The 20982-nt window shown below is 41.8% G+C and overlaps 1 protein-coding gene across 1 annotated transcript in view; it reads right to left on the reverse strand.

Annotated features, from left to right (window-relative positions):
- Positions 1 to 260: 260 nt before the first annotated feature.
- Positions 261 to 20982, reverse strand: part of CLSTN2 (calsyntenin 2) — a 377146-nt gene continuing 356424 nt past the window's right edge. Inside the window, exons 11-17 of the mRNA XM_077826928.1 lie at positions 18042 to 18190; positions 15408 to 15631; positions 11004 to 11174; positions 10174 to 10319; positions 2302 to 2425; positions 1316 to 1500; positions 261 to 458 (exon numbers count right to left, since the gene is read on the reverse strand). Of these exons, the coding sequence (XP_077683054.1) occupies positions 261 to 458; positions 1316 to 1500; positions 2302 to 2425; positions 10174 to 10319; positions 11004 to 11174; positions 15408 to 15631; positions 18042 to 18190 (1197 nt within the window). The remainder of the gene's footprint in view (positions 459 to 1315; positions 1501 to 2301; positions 2426 to 10173; positions 10320 to 11003; positions 11175 to 15407; positions 15632 to 18041; positions 18191 to 20982) is intronic.

Below are 20982 nucleotides of genomic sequence, written 5' to 3' on the forward strand. Positions count from 1 at the left end.
ATTGACGGACCAAGCTCCAGACTAGTGTCATTACCATAGAGGACATTAAAGTTGGTACCCTGTATTTCACAAGGCATTGTAAGGAAAGGGACAATTCTATCAATAGCAACTGATACAACGATATCAATTTGGGCAATAGAACTATATCTATTTTAGGCAATAAATTCAAATCCTGTCAGTTAATTCATAGACAGAAATTAACTTGACTCAGAAATAAATTGTATTGCTGTTTACAAAAGGAGCAATAGGACTGGCAGGTTCTAGTAAGGGAGTGTTGAATCATCCCACTCCAACTGCTCTTGCCTGGTGGCATTCTGTTTGTCTCCCGCATTTCCAATTTCTTCTTCCTCCTCCTCTTCTTCACTTTCACCTGATTCATCACTGGTTGTATCTTCCTCCTCTTCTACCTCCTCCTCCTCCTCACTCTCCTCTTCTACATGGTGAGGCTCTTCATATTTCTACATTATGTTAGAAAACACAGAAGGAAAGGGACTTGTTCATTAACCTAGCTAGGGGAACATAAAGCAATTGAACCAATAGTTTAATACCTCCTGTAACACCCATGAAAATACGTAATGTAGCTATATAATGGCTTGCTTCAGAAATTAATTGCTAATATATTGGGAAAGCGTGATTTACGTGGCTACCTGGTTACTAGAGATATATATAGATACAGTAGAATAAAGTAGCAAGTAAATTCTAAAGCTTGAAGCTATTGTAACAAAAATGGAATATTGGTAAATGATTGTCCTTGTTTAGCAAAGCTACCCATAGTTAGCTCTTAACTTTCGCTCATGTGTCAGTTTCTCTAGACAGGTGTTCAATTTTGTTGCTCTTTTCTGAACCTCTGCCCTGGACTTCCCCTTGCCTTCAGTTTGTCAATATTCAGTACCAGCACATTTTAAAATGGACAAATTGCATTGTTGTGGGTGCTTCAAATTGCAAGAGTCTATGCTGGGCAGAAAGTGAGAGGGCAATGCTCCTCTCCCCCTTAAGCCAATTCTTCACCATCCCATCAAACAACAATCAGATGTAGGAGGACAAATAAAATAATAAATAATCAGAAGCATAATCATCACCATCTGTATTATAGCCATGCCTACAGGCCTCACCTTAGATCGGGGACCAATTGTGCTAGATGCTGTACATACACATAGTAAGAGACAGACCCTGCCCTGAAGAGTGATCACACAAACAAAGTAGCAATCTAAATAAATCCATCTTTAAAGTGTTTTTAAAAAACAGTAACTAAACAAGCTACCACCCAAAATGCTAACTCCTGGAAGTGCCATGGCAATCCAACTTTTTTGCATACCTCCATGGGGTTGACAGTAATGGTTAGAGCAGAATCATCCCAATCCATTTCATTTTCTTTACTTCCTTCATTTTCTGTAGAGCTGGGCTGATGAGAAGTCCGAATTCTGTAGATGCCCAAGGCTATGATGAAGACTAGTATGCTGACACAGATTATTATAACAATAGTAGCCACACTTGGAACAACTGAAAAAAATAATGGAATAATTTCTCTACAGATTTGCCTAAACACCACTAAAAACACTTTCCTTCTGTTTTTTTCTTTTTTTATGCTGAGATTCTGCAATCTGCACATCACTGGTAATATTTCCAATAATTACATTCAGTGATCAAAAATGGTAAGAACAATGCAGAACAACTCAATGTTAGACAGTTGTCTGTTGCTGCCAGAAGGTTAAACTGTCCTTCATCCATATTGTCCCTTTCTGCTAAGGGCAGCCAGCACATCCCTTGGCCTGCGCCGCTTCCCACAGCCCCCATTGGCTTGGAGCGGCGAACCATGGCTAGTGAGAGCTGCGATCGACCGAACCTGTGGATGTGGCAGGTAAACAAACCTGTTCGGCCCACCAGGGGCTTTCCCTGAACAAGTGGTGGACCGGCTTTGAGAACTACTGTGCTAAGGGACAAATATTCCCAGGATTACAATTAGAGAATTAACTTCATTTGTGAAAATCACTGATGTCTGGAATTCTGCCATTTGCCAGTTTTAAATTTTTTAACTTTCTGGTCTCTATTTAAAAAAAAAAAAAAAACCAAAAAAACCTGGCCACACAATTTCCAATAGTGTATTTTTTAACTAAAGCACAACTCCTCAGGAAGACAGAGGGGGACAAATGTTACTTTCTTTTACACCTATGCAATGACTTCTTTTGGGTTGCCCAGGGTATAAGTGGGGATTCTATGTCTTCATTGGTTGACTGAACTGAATCACAACAGAAACACTGACAACACCTTAAGTATTATGAGCAATCTCTGTATAGTTAATACCTGAGCCAGGAATGCTGTTTATGTTTTCTTCTGGGTGATGGATAGACTGGAGAAACGGTGGCTGTATTACCATGTGATTTACATGCTCCATAAAATTAGAGTTCGAGTTGTGTAGGATATTGACCTGGAACAAAAGAACAAGCAGCATGATACTACAAAGTGCTGTAAATTCCAGTACCATGCCTTCTGGTGTCTGAAACTGGTCTGATGATGAACTTCACAGCAAAGATTATAGTATATTGATCTTAGTAGAAGATTCATGTTCATTTTGTAGGCACTGGAGACAAGATCAAATGTCTCCCAAGTCAGTTAACCTATTCTGCGTTATTTTATGGTTTAGCTGGGCCACTTTGTTATTGGTAGCTCTTGAACAGACTCAGAGAATAAAGAAGCTCTCTCTCTCTCACCTGTGTGAACCAGCTCCCTTTTTTCATCTTTCTATCATAAGTTAGATGCACTATTGGAGTCAATAAGAGTTTTATCATTGTATTTAACTGGAGCAGGTTTGGGCATTTGTAGAGCCCTTATTAATTTGATGGAATTTTCTAAAGTACTCTAGAGAACTGTCTTGAGGGCACTCTGTTCTCTGTCCTACTCTAAGTGCAAGCACAGCCTCTTGTTTGAATGTGATGCTATCTCTGTTCTACTCCAGGTTAAGTAACAAATGTGGAATGTTTCTTTGGGGCTCACTGAGCTCTTTTCTATTCTGCTTCTATGGGGAACGCTATGGCAAGTTGGGAGTCTTGCAGTGTGGGGAGTCACCCAGTTATTCAGTCTGCTCCCTGCATGTATATCTGCTGACATTAGTGACTGATACATTTTATTACTCTTGCTTCTGTTAGCAATATAGAGCCATGCCAGCTGTGGGAGAGTGGGCTGAATTCTATTTTGGCTCATGCATTAACGTAATTGTTAATTAAGTTGCAAAGGCATGGTCAAATTCAGTCTTCATTTACACCTGTGCCACAACACTAAAGGTAATGGAGTTAGGCACACAAGAAACTCTAGAGAATCTGGCCTAGAAAATCTTTATGGAGATGATCAATGAGCCAGAAGGAACAAAGCTGGATTTTCAGAACCCAGATTACATTTATAGGACCAGCAACTAAACTCAACCTTTTTTCTTGTAAACCAAGACAAACTGTTCTGAAAATCATTGAAACCCCAACACAGAACTCTCCAATGACAGATTTAATGTCAATTTGCACAGTGCAACGGCATTTGAAAAATGTCCAGATGAAAACCCAAAGAATCATCAACATGGTGCTCAAGAAAATGTTTCACAAAAGTAAGTATTCATGGCAGTCCTGACTATGCAATGTAGCAGATGTGCACTATGCTTGTGTTCTTCCTCCTTGCCTGAAAATGAGATCTGAGCCCAAGTTAACAATTTTCAAAACACTGAGTAAGATGAGCAATATATTCAAATATTGATTATATGTTTATTTACCCGTGGCAAATAGCATCCTTTGTAATAAGTCCCCAGGTTTTAGAAAGGACAAAGATTTCTCACATGACAGCACATGTACATGAAAAATTCTATTTGTTTCCTCACAGAACTTACTTCTCTAAAGGTTCCTTCAAAGGAAGGAAGGAAGGAATGTAATTCATAGCACAACGCAACTCTAACCCCTTCTTTTCTCATAGTCTATATAAATACCAGTAATAGGCCAGGAGGAAAGCTGAGAAAGGAAAGCAAAAGGCAGAGCAGAGGTGACAGGAATTTGTTTTTTTCATAGCTCATGCATGCATTTTTAAAAAATTTAATTTACTATTTTATTTTTAAGGGCCTAATTATAGGCTCTCTGGGCTTGGACCTCTATTACTTTGCAGTATGTCCAGTCATTTACACCAGTGCAAACTGGATATAAAATAATATCAATGCCAAAAAAGTCACTCTGCAACAGGGTGCACTCACCCTTTAAGGAAAACTACAGGCTCAACACAACATACTTCTACTTTTATCCCCAGAAAAAGAGAATTCTGGGAGAGGAAGCACCCAGATGGATTCTGGGAATTGTAAATTGGACAGAATATAAGAGGCAGCCTTTCCTCACTCAGTGTGAGAAATAGAGATGTGGAGTGAGGAAGGGAAGGTGGCAGGCATGCTGGGGAGATTCAGCAGAAGCTGGTGAAGCTAGCAATTTAGAAGGAGCTATGGAAGCAATCTAGAAGAGGTGGGTGGATACAAAAGTGTAAAGAACCCAAGGGAGATGGGAGTTCTGTGACTTTTGTAAAGAGCCTTGGGGTGGACAGAAGTAGAGGATGGTACCCAAGGGTTGTGAAGTACACACAAGGAGGGGTGCTATTAGAAATAGCCAAGTCCCAGCTGGAAAAATCAAGGGATTACCAGAGTGAAAGAAAAAGCTGTGGGCAAAGGGAACATACAGGGAATGGGGCACCAACTGATTGATAACTTACTGATTTGGGACCCACCACTGGAGCTTCCAGACAGTGAGAGTACTCCCTGGCTTCAGTTCCCTGCAACATGAGAAGGGAAGAATGGTAGACCCTCAAAGAAGGCCTATGGCTCAAAAGGAGAGGCTGGATGAAGTGCTATTACATTCCAGAGAATGGAAAGATGGACAGAAAGGCTCATGACCCAGTAATGGGACTGCATGGAGCTTTTGTGTTGGTTTTTAATTTGAACTCCAGTTTGGGACTTCAGTTACCCCAAGAGATATGGAATCTTTCTGAGTTAGCTGGAGGACTTAATTTAATCATTGTACCTGCTTAGAGAGAAATTGAGGCACAGCTAGGAAAGGGAAACTGATGCAGTAACCACATTATAATAGGACACCTCTGACCACAAACACCAGTCCTGATTGCATTCCTCCCTCCCCTCAAAAGCCTACATGAATAAATATGTCTTGTAGAGTGACCTACAGGGAAACAAATATGGGCTATTTCAGATGAAGGGTGGGTGTTAGTTGCAATTTAAGGCCCCTTGTGAAAAATAGCATGCGGGTAGTTCCTTTCATGTATACCGAGTGGGCTCCAGCTCTTTAATCTCCACTGACCAACTTTAGCTCTGTTGTGCAGGAAGAAAGGCAGTGTGTCACGTAGGCAGTCCTCATACCATTCAAGATCAATGCCAATACTTTAATTTCCTTTCAGAAAGGAAGAGATATCTATTGCAAATCATGGCACAGAATTATCCTGTCTGCTAGCTTTGTCTCCAATTTGGTTGAAGGTGTAGCTCCAATGCTGACTGTATTGCAGTAATCTAATTTTGAGGTGATGTGGCCATGGATAACCACCACAAAGTCTGCCTCCCACCAATAAGGCCACATTCTCCTGACTAAGTTGAAAACTGGCCTTCCTAGACATGTTATATGTTACATGTTTTGGGAGGAGTGGTAGATACGCTGGAGGGCAGGGATAGGATACAGAGGGACCTAGACAAATTGGAGGATTGGGCCAAAAGAAATCTGATGAGGTTCAATAAGGATAAGTGCAGGGTCCTGCACTTAGGACGGAAGAACCCAATGCACAGCTACAGACTAGGGACCGAATGGCTAGGCAGCAGTTCTGCAGAAAAGGACCTAGGGGTGACAGTGGACGAGAAGCTGGATATGAGTCAGCTGTGTGCCCTTGTTGCCAAGAAGGCCAATGGCAATTTGGGATGTATAAGTAGGGGCATAGCGAGCAGATCGAGGAACGTGATTGTCCCCCTCTATTCGACATTGGTGAGGCCTCATCTGGAGTACTGTGTCCAGTTTTGGGCCCCACACTACAACAAGGATGTGGATAAATTGGAGAGAGTCCAGCGAAGGGCAACAAAAATGATTAGGGGTCTGGAACACATGACTTATGAGGAGAGGCTGAGGGAACTGGGATTGTTTAGTCTGCAGAAGAGAAGAATGAGGGGGGATTTGATAGCTGCTTTCAACTACCTGAGAGGTGGTTCCAGAGAGGATGGTTCTAGACTATTCTCAGTGGTGGAAGAGGACAGGACAAGGAGTAATGGTCTCAAGTTGCAGTGGGGGAGGTTTAGGTTGGATATTAGGAAAAACTTTTTCACTAGGAGGGTGGTGAAACACTGGAATGCGTTGCCTAGGGAGGTGGTGGAATCTCCTTCCTTAGAAGTTTTTAAGGTCAGGCCTGACAAAGCCCTGGCTGGGATGATTTAGTTGGGGATTGGTCCTGCTTTTGAGCAGGGGGTTGGACTAGATGACCTCCCGAGGTCCCTTCCAACCCTGATATTCTATGATTCTATGATTCTATATGGCTGTTTAGTAGCAGCTGGGGATCCAGTAGTTCCCCCAAATTCTATTTAAAAAAAGTAGGCGTACAACATGAATAAGAAGGGCAGGTATAATCCTTGTTCTAACTTCCAACGGCTTCCCCCAACCTACCAATAGCAAATCAGTTAGCTAGCTGTTACCCATTCTCCTTTGCCAGAGGGTGCAACAGTCAAGAGCTGCTGCTGTTCTTAACTGAGAGCAGGGAGTGGCATAGAAATGCTTAAAGAGAAGTGTTGAAGCAGTTCAGTGTCTGAGAAAAGCACTTGCGAAGCTTTTGAGAAGAGGTGAAGCTGTAAACTCAGCCAGACTTGATAAAAGAGAAAAAAAAAAAAAAACAGAATATAAGCACAGCAGCAGTCCGAATTCGCCACATTTTCTAAATGCAGGATTTCATAAGAGCTTAAAAATTAAAAGGAAACTATGCCAATTGTGCCATGAGCTGAAAGAAATGAAGTTCTTCGTGGCATTACAACAGCCATACAAAGGAGACACTGGAGAACCATGTATGTGATTGATTAGATGAACATATGGGAGCATCCTGCGGCATATTTTGCCATAGAAACCCACTGTCAGGCTAAACAGGCATTCAGAATTCCAATAGAGAGGACGCATTCCATAGACATAAGGAAGAGAATGGGACAGTCATCCCAGGAAATGGGAGATAAGTGGTGAGCAGAAATGATTTCAAGTATACAGCACTTGTGGAATTACTCCCAGCAGCTGTTGCCCCACTCAGTTTGGTTGACTGTGGAGCAGACAATCAGTCACCAGCTGAACAGCTCACTTGTGTGAATGTAGTGCCTCTAGGTCTGGTTTTAGTATGCAGCCTCCAACTCTGTAGCTGAAATTTTTGCTAGCCATTTTGAATCCATTTCAGTTGGAGGCACAATTTGTTCCATTTCTACATTTAACAGATTTATGGGTGCAAAAGCAGGAGCAACTGTTTGTAGGTGAAAAAATATGTACTCAAAAGTGGAGTGAATTATTTTTTAAAGTATTGACCTTTCCCATAGTACTGACTATTTAACCTATTTTATAGGTGTAAATTTGAGATCCTAATGTGGGAAAACAAAAATGGAAATACCCAGCCCTGAAACAGCTGTGAATTACATCTATAACTGTCAAATAAAAGGTGTATCTTTCAAAGTGCATGAAGTCAAAATCCAAAGGTTCAAAAAATATGCATTTTAGAAGGGAAAAGGATCAAATAGAGTGACCTGGCCCAATGCAACTGCTAGTGTAATTCATATTATCTCTATTAAAAGAGATAGTTATTAAAATGCAATATTTTTGTTGGCAGGATTGGACTTTTTCTGTGAAACTTCATACCAAGGAATACTGCCTCCATTTGTAGTAGATAAACTTGGATATACACGTAAGCAGAACCTTTTCTACAATGCTATTAATCCAATTCCAGTTCTTAATGAACAGGTGGCCATCTATGTTATAAGTTGCCATATCAGATTGGACCGGAATTGCATCTGGTTTTATATCCTGACTCTAGCAATCTCTAATACCGGATTAGACCATGTAAAAAAGCACCACCACAACTGGCACCCAGGTTCGGACGAAAGAGGATTACATCAGCATGGAAACTGAGCAAAACTGCCCCTCTCACTTGTGAAAGGTTGACTTGAGCCCCATTACTGGGATAGAGTAAGGAGGCTTACACCACCACGCTTGTTTTGTGCCTCCACAGAGAACTTAAGCCCTGGGATATCAATCTGGCACATTATACCAGCATGCAGTTCACTTTAAAGAAAAAAATTGTTAACTAGAACAGGTGCTAGCGGTGTTGAGTGAGGTCTCTGAAGTAATGCCGCATACAAGAATGAAAAGGGCTCTTTCGTGCTGGAACAGCACGCTGGTTACTAGGCAGAGCTCGCTTGCCTGTGATTTGTGGAGACACCTGCAGTATCTCACATCGCTGTGCATAGGAAGCAATAGTGTTCTGCCTCATTTGCTGGAGACAAAAATATGTGGACTCTCTGCTTTATATGCAGTTATTTAATTGTGACTATGTGTGAGCAGCAAATGCTGTAGAACAGAGTGTTGATCCTGAGGTTGAAAGATGCAGTACATCTGATACGTTAGACTATGAAAGTGAAGATCCTCTATAAAAAACTGAATTGAACCCTATCCTCATACTGACTTAGGAGGTGCAACTTAATCTGGAATGATTTCCTACTGATGAAGAATACATCATTTCACTTACCGCAAGTCGGTAACACTTGTGGCACACAAAAGAGCAGCACTGACAAAAAAGAAACCGTACGTGAAGTTGGAAAGCAATGAGCTTGCAGCATGGTGCTTTCAAGCTGCAGTATAATAGCTGGGACATAGGTTGGAGCTTGAATGTGGGAGGCAGTTCATGGAAAAATATTCATGGTAAATAGGCCCAATGTTAGATGGGGTGGATCTGAGTTACTACAGAGAATTCTTTCCTGGGTATCTGGCTGGTGAATCTTGCCCATATGCTCAGGGTTCAGCTGATCGCCATATTTGGCATCAGGAAGGAATTTTCCTCCAGGGCAGATTGGAAGAGGCCCTGGGGTTTTTTCGCCTTCCTCTGTAGCATGGGTCACAGGTCACTTGCTGGAGGATTCTCTGCACCTTGAAGTCTTTAAAACCATGATTTGAGGACTTCAATAAGCTCAGACATAGGTGAGAAGTTTATTGCAGGAGTGGGTGGGTGAGATTCTGTGGCCTGCATGGTGCAGGTCAGTCTAGATGATCATAATGGTCCCTTCTGACCTTAATATCTATGAAAAAGTAAGGATGACCTACACCTCTACTATGCATGGGAAGAATGTGGTTTTGTATATTATGTGATACAGCATGGCCAGAGGGCAACAGGAGAGTACTAAAAGGGAGCCTTATTCCCTGTAGAGGGAAGAAAGTTTGCAAGAGACTAATTAAAGCATCTGAAGCCAGTCGCATGATAAAAAATCCCTGCTTCAATCAGACCAGGAGGAGTTGGAGCAGAGAGCAGTTTGGAGAAGTGCCATGGCTGGCTAGAAGACCAAGAGCCTAGGTAAAGAGACACCCGGTTTGTGGGGGAGGGGAGAGGAGAGAGAGAGGGGGCGGGAGCAGGAAGCCCCACAAGCTGAAGAGCAGGAGAAGGAAGTAGCCCAGGGGAAGGAAGCACTAGTTCAAGTGGTTTACCACTATCCCTAGGGCCCCTCCCTCTCCACTACCCTTCTCTGGGTTACTAGTAGGACAGTAGATACCCTAGTTCAGGGGCAGGAAACTGCCCTGAACCACTGCCCCACTCCCCAAGCAGAGGAAGTGTGGGACCCATCATAATTGTACTGGCAATTTGCCACAATTAGTATCAAGTGAGAGTTCATCTTGTCGTTACATACCACTGAGTAGGCTAGGCAGAGCAACATCCATTCAGTATTCCCAGCTAGAGATGCCATACAAAATGAAAGTGACCTATGACATATGTAGAAGTTTTCCTCTCATAAGTTATTACTACTCTTTCATTATAGCACCCAAAATGTGGTAGGTACTGTACAAACACAGGAACACTCAATCCCTGCCCTGAAGGATGAGGGAAGAAATGTAGTTCATCAATAACAGAGGGAAAGTTTTGGTAACAATGCATCTTTTCATTACTCACCTCCAAGTTAAAGTCATTACTGGTGTATCGGCCATTCAGCTCTGAGCACTTGATCCTGAACTTTCTATCAAAGATGTTGAAAGTGTGCCAATTGCGATATCGAACCTGTCGAAGCACCAGTTCATAGTTTCTCATTGTGTCCACACCTGAATCAGTAACACAACATGAAAAAATACCAAAAGATGCGTAAGAGGCAAGCATTGTAGAAACCTTTGTGTTTACTACAAGAGTACTGAACAGGGAAATCACATGTTCTAAATAATAAAATAAAGTGGATAGAACAATCTGAATTTGTCAAAGATTCCAGTTCATATCAAGTTAAGTGAGCAATGTTAGGACTTCAGGAACCGTAACAAAAAAAACCCCTTATTTTCATACTAGAGAAAAAAATATACAGATGTGGCACTAATAATTTAGTAACTTCAAAAATTACAGTGTGGCCTTCAGTGGGTCAGGAACTGATCAGCACTTGTGTGAGAGCACCAAGGAATCCTCTCACTGACATATGCCATAAGGACTTGTCAAAGGGACAATATGTTCTGTGTCCCCATATACTCCTGGGGGTTCACTTCACCACATAGGGGTATAAAAGGTGGGGCTATGGACATGCTGAGTCCTACAGGATGAACCAGTTACCTGGTGGAGCAGGCTTTCATCTGGGAGCTGAGGTGGAATTGTGCTTTTTTGAGGCACAATCCCTTATTCAGCTTCCTCTGGATAGTGTGATTCAGGTCTGCTCTGTCCCTAACACAGAGTGGTACCTTAAAGGTAAAAACCTGGCCCTTTCCTTTGAAGAATGTAATTAAAATGTAAATGACTCATTAGCATACCATAGATAGAATACCCTGCTGTGGAGTTGGTGGCATCTAGATGTTTTCCTTGGTGCTCCTTACGATCCAGTTCTAAACACTCCTGTCTGGGATCTAGTTCCACACCAATGACCAAAATGTCACAGAAATCCAGGTTGTGAACCATTTCCTCTAACACAACTGGCTTATGGACTGTAAACACAGGGAATAGACCATACAGAAATAAGAAACAAAATCAGAGAAAAAACAGTCATAAAACAGATTTATACTTTAACATGGTTTGCACAGTGCTGTCAGCTTCCAAAGGGAATTGCTGAATAGTTCTAAGCAAGTATTAAACATTGACTATAGCATGCAAGTCAAAAGCAAGAAATCTCCAGTACTCAGATGTGACTATGAGGGGGGCATATCAGTACTTAGATGAATCCAAAATATAGCAAACCATAATAAAAAGTACTCAAGAATATGTGAGAAATATAACATTGAAACATGATTTTGGAAGTAACTTCACAGCTTAACAATTTCGCTTTTCAATACTGTATTGACATCAGCCTGGTACTACTTCATTCAGTACATTACTACATGTGCCAAAGAGCTGTGAACATAAGTCTTTCTTTCTGTGATTGCACGATTCTCTCAATTCTTCTATGGCCCATAAAGAATTTTGTATTAGAGAGGATGCTATACTAATCTATCCAAGAACTAGCAGTCATAAACTAGAATATCAAATGATCACGCGTTTTCCAAGCTCAAAGTAATTGAGTTGTAAACTGACTGTCCTTCAGTGAGTAGTATAAAATCTATCCTGTCTCAGAAGAGAGTTAGATGCATATTTAATATTTTAATTCTCTGGTCTACTTGGCACAAAGTGGCTGGAACACTGGCTTAACTGGCTCCCTGCGGATAACCTTTGCATAATATAAATCTCTGGAATCACAGCAACTGTCAACTCTCCTTAGGGTCCCAATTTAGAGGCCACTCCCAGGAGGAAGGGATTAAAGTCAGAACCACCCTATTCCCTGGCAATCTTCAGCTGCTGGAATAGCCCATGAGGGCTGTGGATTGCTGGGCACAGCCTTAACTGTTTTGCCTGAGATGCATCCAGCCCCCAGTCAGCTGCAGAACTGGGGGGTGGGGCAGAAAGACAGATAGCAGAGTTACCTTTGCCCCAACTCCCTCAGCTATGCCAAGTGTATCTCTGCTGCAGCTGGGGATCTAGCTTTACAGAGTCTGTTAGGCAACTTTTCTAAAATCAGTGAAAAACTTCCTTAAGTTAGCAAGAATTCACAGGTTTCATAGTGGTAGCATGTTAATCTGTATCAGCAAAAACAACGAGGAGGCCTTGTGGCACCTTAGAGACTAAAAAATTTATTTGGGCATAAGCTTTTGTGGGCTAGAATGCAGAAAGCTTATGCCCAAATAAATTTGCTACTCTCTAAGGTGCCACAAGGCCTCCTCGTTGTTTTTTCAAGAATTCAGTTACCTTTGCTCTTTGATCCATGGATGAAAGTGTCCAAATGCAAGAATGATTCAAACCACAAAACATGGTACTTATAATTCAATATTTTTTGCAAAACCAGAATTTCTTCCAATAAGAGTTGCAACAATTTAACAGATACTTTATCCAACCATTTTTTTTTACTACTGTTAATAGATAATGGTATGAGGTAACATTTTCAAAAATGCCTAAGTGATTTGGGGACCTAAATCAATTGGACCTAGATTCCTGAGTCACTTATGGACAGGGTGCATTAAAACTGAGGAGTTTTTAAAAAATTAAATCTGATTTTTTTATTTAAATTAAAAGCAGGATTATTTTAAAAATATTTAAAAATTAAATTTGAAGTTGACAACCTATATTAATCCCTACATTTAATATATTAAAATTTAAATTAAATACAAAAAATAATAAGCAGTAAATGTTTGCTCACAAGTTCCAAAGAAAGTCAAACCACTGAACTGGTCAAAGCCACTGACTGAACACCTGAAACCAGAGTTTGCTGAAATATTAAACAAGCTTTTGACAGCAGTAGCCTCTTCTACATGTGCAGAGAGAATATTTTCTTCATTTTAGTTTATTCAACTAGTTCCATGCAATGACTAGTTCATTCAAAGTTAAGAAACCCACTGGAAGCTGAAAAAACAGGGAGGCTTGTTTTCCTCTTCCAATCTATGAAGAGCAATTTAGTGGGAGAGAATGAGATCTACTAGTTCTAAAATATTGAAGGACATGGTAATCCATTTACTAATGACAGATAATACTTCACTTGTTTAACACATCAGTTTTAAATGCAAAATGTCTCGATAAATAATTTTTTTCCTTACTTATCTAGCACATTCAAGATAGTATAAGAACAATATTTTTTAAAACCATTTAAATTGGATTTGAATTTCCATCCATATACAGATGGACAGAAATTACAAGTTAAAATGAAGCATCTAATCTAGTAAAAATGTAAGATATATTACTCAAATAAATGTGTATCAATATAGTGCATCCTCCTGATTATTATGAAGCACAATGTTTCATTAATGTTGCAAATCAAAAATTCTATTGGTTACCCATCAGTGTGGATCAATCTTCCCTTACCAAAATAACTAAAAAGTACAAATGCAAAACACAATTAAAATCAATTACTTAAAACAAGGTTTTCTGCTTGTTGATTTAAATTACAATTAAAACTGGTGATTTAAATTGCTTTGATTTAAATCAGGGGTCTCAAACGCAAATGACCACGAGGGCCACAGGAAGACTAGCGCATTGACCCAAGGGCTGCATCACTGACACCCCACTCTCGCTGCCCCCCACCCTGCCTCTTCCATGAGGCCCCACCCCTGTCCCACCTCTTCCCACCCCTTCCCTGCCCCTATTCCAACCCCTTCCCCAAAGTCCCCACCCCAACTCCGCCCCCTCCCTGCCCCCGGGGGTGCAGGAGGGGTGCGGGGTGTGGCAGGGCGCTCAGGGCGGTTGGGGTGCAGGAGGGGTTCGGGGTGCAGGGTCTGGGGTGGCAGCAGTGCGCACTGGGGCCAGGGCAGGCTCCCTGCCTGCCTACCCTGGCCCTTGCGCCGCTCTGCTCCAGGAAGCAGCCGGAACCATGTCCCTGTGGCCCCGGGGGGGGGGCGGCGAGGGCACAGGGCTCTGTGAGCCCAAAGCTCCCTGTTCCCGGCCAATGGGAGATGTGTGTGTGGGGGCAGTGCCTGACAGCCATGGCAACGCACGGAGCCCTCTGCCTCTCCCCCGGGCCACAGGGATGTTGTGCTGGCCGCTTCAGGGAGCGGTGCGGGGCTCGCAGGTCAATCCCATGGGCCGGATCCGGCCTGCAGGCTGTAATTTGCCCACCCCTGGCCTGGAGGTAGGCTGGGGGCAGGCTGCAGGAAATAGCTCCGCGGGCCGTGTGTTTGAGACCCCTGATTTAAATCAATCTGTCCTGTTTAGGACTAGATTTTTAATGGTATTTTGGTGCCTAAAGATGCAAATACATGCCTAGTGGGATTTTCAAAAGCATCTAGGCACTTAACTCCCAATGGGAGTTAGGCACTGAAGTACTTTTGAAAATCCCTTTGATCACCTAAATACATTTAAAAATCCGGCACTGAGGCATTTTTACTCATAATGCACAGGGATCGGAATGAAATCTCAGAGTCCCTAACATGCAAAGTGACTGATCACCTCTTCTGAACAGGTATCCTTTTACATATTACATTGCATGCAGTGACTGTAGCTCACAAAAGCTTATGCTCAAATAAATTGGTTAGTCTCTAAGGTGCCACAAGTGCTCCTTTTCTTTTCACTACGATCTAGAATACTTTCTGGCCTTTGGAGGGCAGATATAGTTTAAGGCAACCGATAATTAGGATTGTTACAGAAAGAAGCTTTAGAGAACCAGTGCCCCTATATATCATTAGCAATTTCAGCTTTTCTGAGAGATGTAGAAATAGTTGCCTATTATTCTGGTCTGAGAAATGTAGCTGAGGAGGATTCCTAAGACAGCTGGTTAATGGCTTTTTAATTAAACTTCATAACAGCAGCCAAAAGGAAGACTCTTTTTTTAAGAAATTTTTGGTGATGCCTTATTAATATTTCCTAGTGTTTGCCTACCACTGAAAGAGTCAGGATATTTCACGTTAACTCTGTTGAGCACTTCTAATAAGAAGTAGGCTCTTCAAAAGCACAATGTAAAAAAAAATTAAATGGTTTAGAGAAACTGTACTTAATGAACATACACACAGTAGGCCTGTAAACTTGTGCCTGAGGATCTGCCCGTTTGTTTCAAAAATTGTTTGAAATACACAGTAAAATAGTCTAAATCCAAGATTGTGAGCTCTCTGGAGCAGAGATTGTCTGTGTTATTTCTGTGTACTGTATCTTGTACAATAAGGCCTTAACTCCAGCTTGGGGCAAATGTAGAAAACAAATACACAAACCTCCATCATTTTCTTTAAAGTCCACAGAATGTTCCACTTTGGTGACTGTGCTGACAATTCTGATATCTGGTAACAGAGTCACTCCTCTTTCACTTTCAAATTGCGTAGCTGGTCTAGCAAAGTGGTCCATTCCACTTATTGTGATCTTGGGCTCATTGGCCTGAAACACCATTACATAGGCTTCTATATCTGGGATGTTAATGCAGACATCTTCACCAAAACACCTGAAAAATATATTTCTTTAATTGCATGGAATAGTTGTCAGGTGAAATTCCTCCCTTGCTAGAGGCATGCAGTATAAAGCAAGCTAGCATGGCTACCTCACCCACTCTTTCTGTGCATGTTTCTGTCTTTGCTTTCTTTTGCCCAATGCCCAACTAGTTAATTTTTGTGCTTATTTCTCCATGTTATTTAAGCTGTCTTTGCCCCCAGATAAGTCCATTTCATACTGTGATCCACCAGTACATATGCACATCTTTCTGTACTCTGCCATCTGTAAAAGTTAACAATGGTACGAACAGTTCTGGGTTGCAAAGTTCACGTGGGCCTATATACAAATGTTCACAATTACTGGAATTACCTTTGAGTAGTTTAACACTTCAGTGGCAAGTGCAATCATTAGTAAGGTCAGTAGGCAAGAAACATTTAGACACTTAATTAACATTTAACAAAAGAGTCAATGGTTAAAAAATAAAGTTAATTAGATAACAACTAATCATTGTAAGCTTAACATAAGGGCTAAGGGTAGCCTAGAATTCCTCCTAACCTGTAAGGGGTTAAGAAGCTCAAATAACCTGGTTGGCACCTGACCAAGAGGACCAATGGGGAAAGAAGATACTTTCAAATCGGGGGGTGGCACGTGCAGAACGCTTTGTTGTGTGTGTTCTCTTGGGAAGCAGAGAAGCATCAGGTCAGAAAACTCCTTCTCCTATAAACCATCCTAAAAGTCTCTCATATTACAAAAATTGAGAGTAAAAGCCAGGCAAGGCATGTTAGATTATCTTTTGCTTTGCTTGTGAATTTTTCCTTTACTGGAGGGAGGTTTATTCCTGTTTTTTTGTACCTTTGAAACTAAGCCTAGAGGAAGTTCTGCTGTGTGTTTGAATCTTTTGTTACTCTGTAAAGTTATTTTCCATCCTGATTTTATAGAGGTGATTTTTACCTTTCTTTTAAGAACCCAACTGATTTCTCTATTGTCTTAAGACCCAGGCGTTTGGATCTGTGATCACTTTGTAACCAATTGGTTAGGATATTATTCTCAAGCCTCCCCAGGAAAGGGGGTGTAAGGGCTTTGGGGAATAGTAACTCCAAGTGGTCCTTTCCCTGATCATCACTTGGTGGTGGCAGTGTACTCTCCAAGGGTAAAGAATTTGTGCCTTGGGGAAGTTTTAACCTAAGATAATAGAAATAAGCTTAGGGGGTCTTTCAGGCAGGTCCCCACATCTGTACACTAGAGTTCAGAGTGGGAAGGGAACCCTGACAGGACCAAATTGATATAATATATGTGGCAAAATACCTTGTTTGCCTCAGTCCTTTTTAGCCTTGGAGACTCAAGTTTAGGGCAAGACAAATCCCTATAGGTTGCACAGGGTCCTGCTACTCCTCTCCTCAGTCAGTCCCTTGTGCTTGTTTTCCTTCCCTTCTGGGGAGCAAGTGCAGCCTCCCTACTGGGAAGGTTTGGTGTCTTGCTGCAAACAGCCTACTAGCAGTTTCCCTACTCCCTCAGTCTCCTCCTCCTGCTACCCAGCAGAGGGTTTAAAAAGGTCCCAAGTAGATAGAGTCAGCTGAAGCTAATTGGTTCCCTAGCAACCCCTTTTCCAGCTGAACCCTATTGCCCAGTGGCTATCTCTCCTCAGTGGATAGGGAGGGGCCTTTTAATCCCCTGGGACTAATTACTACCCCCTTTTGTATCTTTGTCCTGGGTTTACCACACATAGTTGTCTTGTTAAATGTGAATCAAGAACCTAACTATCCACTTAAATGGAATGCATCATGGGCTCAGTGCTGCTCTTCCTGAACACCAACAACTCCAACTGAAGTCTGTGTGTACAAGGAATGGAAGACTGTTCCTTTACCATGGAGAAATGTTATCATTGTTGTTTACGCTATTCTGTGATAGTTGTATGATAATAGTAGGACACAGTAATTTCTACTTTGTCCAAGATGCCACAATTTTGCAGTGATTGTGGCCCTACCACAATATAGGCAAAGGCTATTTCTAGCAGAGAGGCATTGTTCCTGTAGATGTACCCTCTAGTCATTATAAAAGGCCTGATTTAAAAGTTATGGCTCTAAGTATGTCAGAAGAAAGCTTAAGCAATTGGTCAAATGGGAATAATACTGACCTTCTACTGATATATAACATACACACAGACACTTCAATATAGACCAAATGCTTCACAAATGGTACACAACTAAATTACATTTACAAGAAAGACACCATAAAAGCAAAACATAAGAAACCCACAAAGTAATTCAGTATAAAAGCAAATGCAGCTCATGCCTTATGCTTGATAGTGTAAAGGTATAGTTTATCATATATTTTAAATCAAATTCTATTTTTACATTTCCAAAGAAAAAATAATGTATTTAAAAATATAACTGATCTAATCAGTTTAACTGAATGTAACTTACTGGACTTTAGATGAGACTTTAAGACGCCGTACGCCCGCGGTAGGGAACTGTCTAGAGTTGATATATGAGACCTTTTGGAGAGCTTGATTTATATTCTCAATATCATCTCCTTCTATGACAAGGACTGACTGGGAAGGGTTGAAGTGATACTGGGGAAAATGCATATAATTAGTATTTAGGGTAACAGATGGATAACACACTTCTAAGGAATTATTTAGAGAGACTGGCTAAAATCTAATAATTTAAGAAACAAATGCTGTGAGTAGTCAATATTAGTTAAGTACATATATAGCTTTTAGGAACAAGTACCCACCAGATGCTCATCTATCACACATTTTAGAAATTGTTATTGCTATAGTTAACCATATAGTAAATGAGGAGCTAGTCGAACTACTGTGAATCTACACTATTTACTCAGCTGCTCATATTTTTGAAATGCGACTTTTCATAAATGCATCATTTTATTATTATTATTATTACAGGATGCGCTAGGGAAAAATTATTGCTGGTAGAAAATCATTGACTTTAATAAGAGTTATACATGAAGAAAATTTGTCCTGCCTTGTTTTTACTGCCTCTGTGTATTTTTATGCCAGTCCATCTTTGAGATATTTTTCCACATGAGTGAACAAAGCAATTAAACTTTCCTTACCACAACCCCAGGAATGACAGTCACAACCAAGGGTATTCTCCTCCCTCTATCTCATGATCACTGGAGGGATCACTATGTAAACTGGGGCTTCCTCCTGCATAAAACCCGCTGCTCATTTGAACGGATAAGTCTTATTAGAGAATCATCAGTTGTCTTTGTAGCTGTGCTAACCTTTCCAAAGCTCATAAGACTGAAAACAAAAATGTAGCAGCCCGCTGACAGAGGCCAGCCTATCTATGTGAACTGTAAATGCTGATTGGTTTTATCACCACCAAGACCGTGAGGCTTTTCCACAGTAGTGACACTGCAGGGGTGTGATTTCTAAAGCACACTAATGCATTACACATGTAGCTCCCACTCACGTGCACTAAATCTTCCTGACTGCACTTTAATGTCATGCTGTGTGAAACAGCACGATGGTAAAGCACACTAGACAACCTGTTATGTGCAGCGGCAGGGTCTACACGGACCAATTAATGTGTAACACATCAGTGCACTGTGGAAATCACACCCCTGGAGTGTGCACTACCCCACTATGTAGACAAGCCCTAATTCTGAGCTTCATTTACAGACAAATAAGTTTGTTTTCTACCTTTTTTGTTAGTTTGGTGTATGTGTGTGAGAGAGTGAGAGTTTGCTGTTAATTTCCTTCTGAAAGATGTCTGTTAATCAGGTCAGTGAGCCATCTGTGCTGCACAGAAAACCAGATCAACCTTCTGAGTTTACATCCTCCCACTTAGGCTCCATAAAATGTAAGGAAACTAATACCAAACGCACTTTCATTCCATGCAGTCATTTCCTGAGGCTGACTGTTGATTATGGGAACATATTTTATAGTTCATGTCACACAAACGTCTACATTTTAAAAGAAAAAGGTTTAAAAGATGAAGATTAAATAGAATGTGCGCATGAGAGAGGCAGGGCAAGCTTCGAGCTGAGTAGGACAGGGAGACGTAGGTTCAAGCCTTGTGAATACACATCATGAAAAATTTAAGAGATTTTCTGCAGAAGAATGTACTAACACTACACATGATCATGCATATCACTCTTTTTACCTGTAGACTAGCAACAGCAAAGAATGACATTAGCAAGGGGTGACTCAAGCTAGCTACTTAACTTAATGGCTCAGGTGCAAGAGTTCTGGAATGCTGCCAAAGGGAGTGGAAGAAAATCCTAGTCCTAGTCTACACTACAGAGCTAGGTCAACATAAGGCAGCGTTGACTATGGAGTTGCTTACACTACAATGTTCCTCCCGCCACTTTAACTCCCGTCCGCTATGCCAATCTAATAAATATGCGTTAACCTAAGTGGCCACCACGAGGTGTCCCACAATGCCCTACCATGATTGCTCTAGTCACCATTTGAACTCCGCTGCCCTGTGGCCAGATACACAGGTGCATGCCCCTCCCCTTTTAAGGCCCGGGGAATTTTTGAAATTGCTCTTTCTATTTACTTGGTGTGGAAAGCGAATATAACTGCCCAGCTGACCATGCTGGCTCCATGCAGCACTGCAGGTGCTGGATCTCCTGGGTGCAGGCATAGCTCTGATCCAGCCATAGGAACATTGACATCTATGGCCAGATCGCTCGGGGCATGGAGGAGAAGGGCTACAATAGGGATACGCAGCAGTGCCATGTAAAAATCAAGGACTTGCACCGGGCATACCAGAAGGCAAAAGAGGCAAATAGTTGCTTGGTGTGGAGCCGCAGACATGCCAATTCTACAGGTAGCTGCATGCCATCCTTGGTGCCTACCCCACCTCCACGACGAAGTGCCAGTAGATACTTTGGGAGGACCTGGAGTCACAGGCCACCAGAGTGAACCCTGAAGATGAGGTGCTGGACAAGGAGGAGGAGGAGGAGGATGGAGGACGGGCAATACGGGCATCTGGTGGAGTGGCAAGCCAAGATCTCATTTTGACTCCTGAGCAGTTAAGCCACTCCCAGCAGTCCAGCACTGGAGAGCCTGATGCAAGGGAAGGAACCTCGGGTAAGTACTCAGTTTGCTTCAATATTGCAGGGCCACATCTGTGAAATAACCAGTAGAGGTAGAGTCACTATTTGCTTCTCATTCCCCTGTACGGCTGGGCAGAGGTGGCCCTGCCGAACAGTTTGTCTATGTGCACTGGATGTCCCATGAATCCTCCATAGAGGTCTTTAGGAAACTTTCCTGGAGGTAGTCTGCAATCCTCTGCCAAAGATTTCTTGGGAGGGCTGCCTTCTGTCTTCCCCTGGAGTAGGACAGCTTGCAGCTTTCTGTACAGGCCTGTGTTCTTAAAGATGCATGCT

This window comes from Eretmochelys imbricata, chromosome 9 (assembly GCF_965152235.1).
Source record: "Eretmochelys imbricata isolate rEreImb1 chromosome 9, rEreImb1.hap1, whole genome shotgun sequence".
Classification (NCBI taxonomy): Eukaryota; Metazoa; Chordata; order Testudines; family Cheloniidae; genus Eretmochelys; species Eretmochelys imbricata.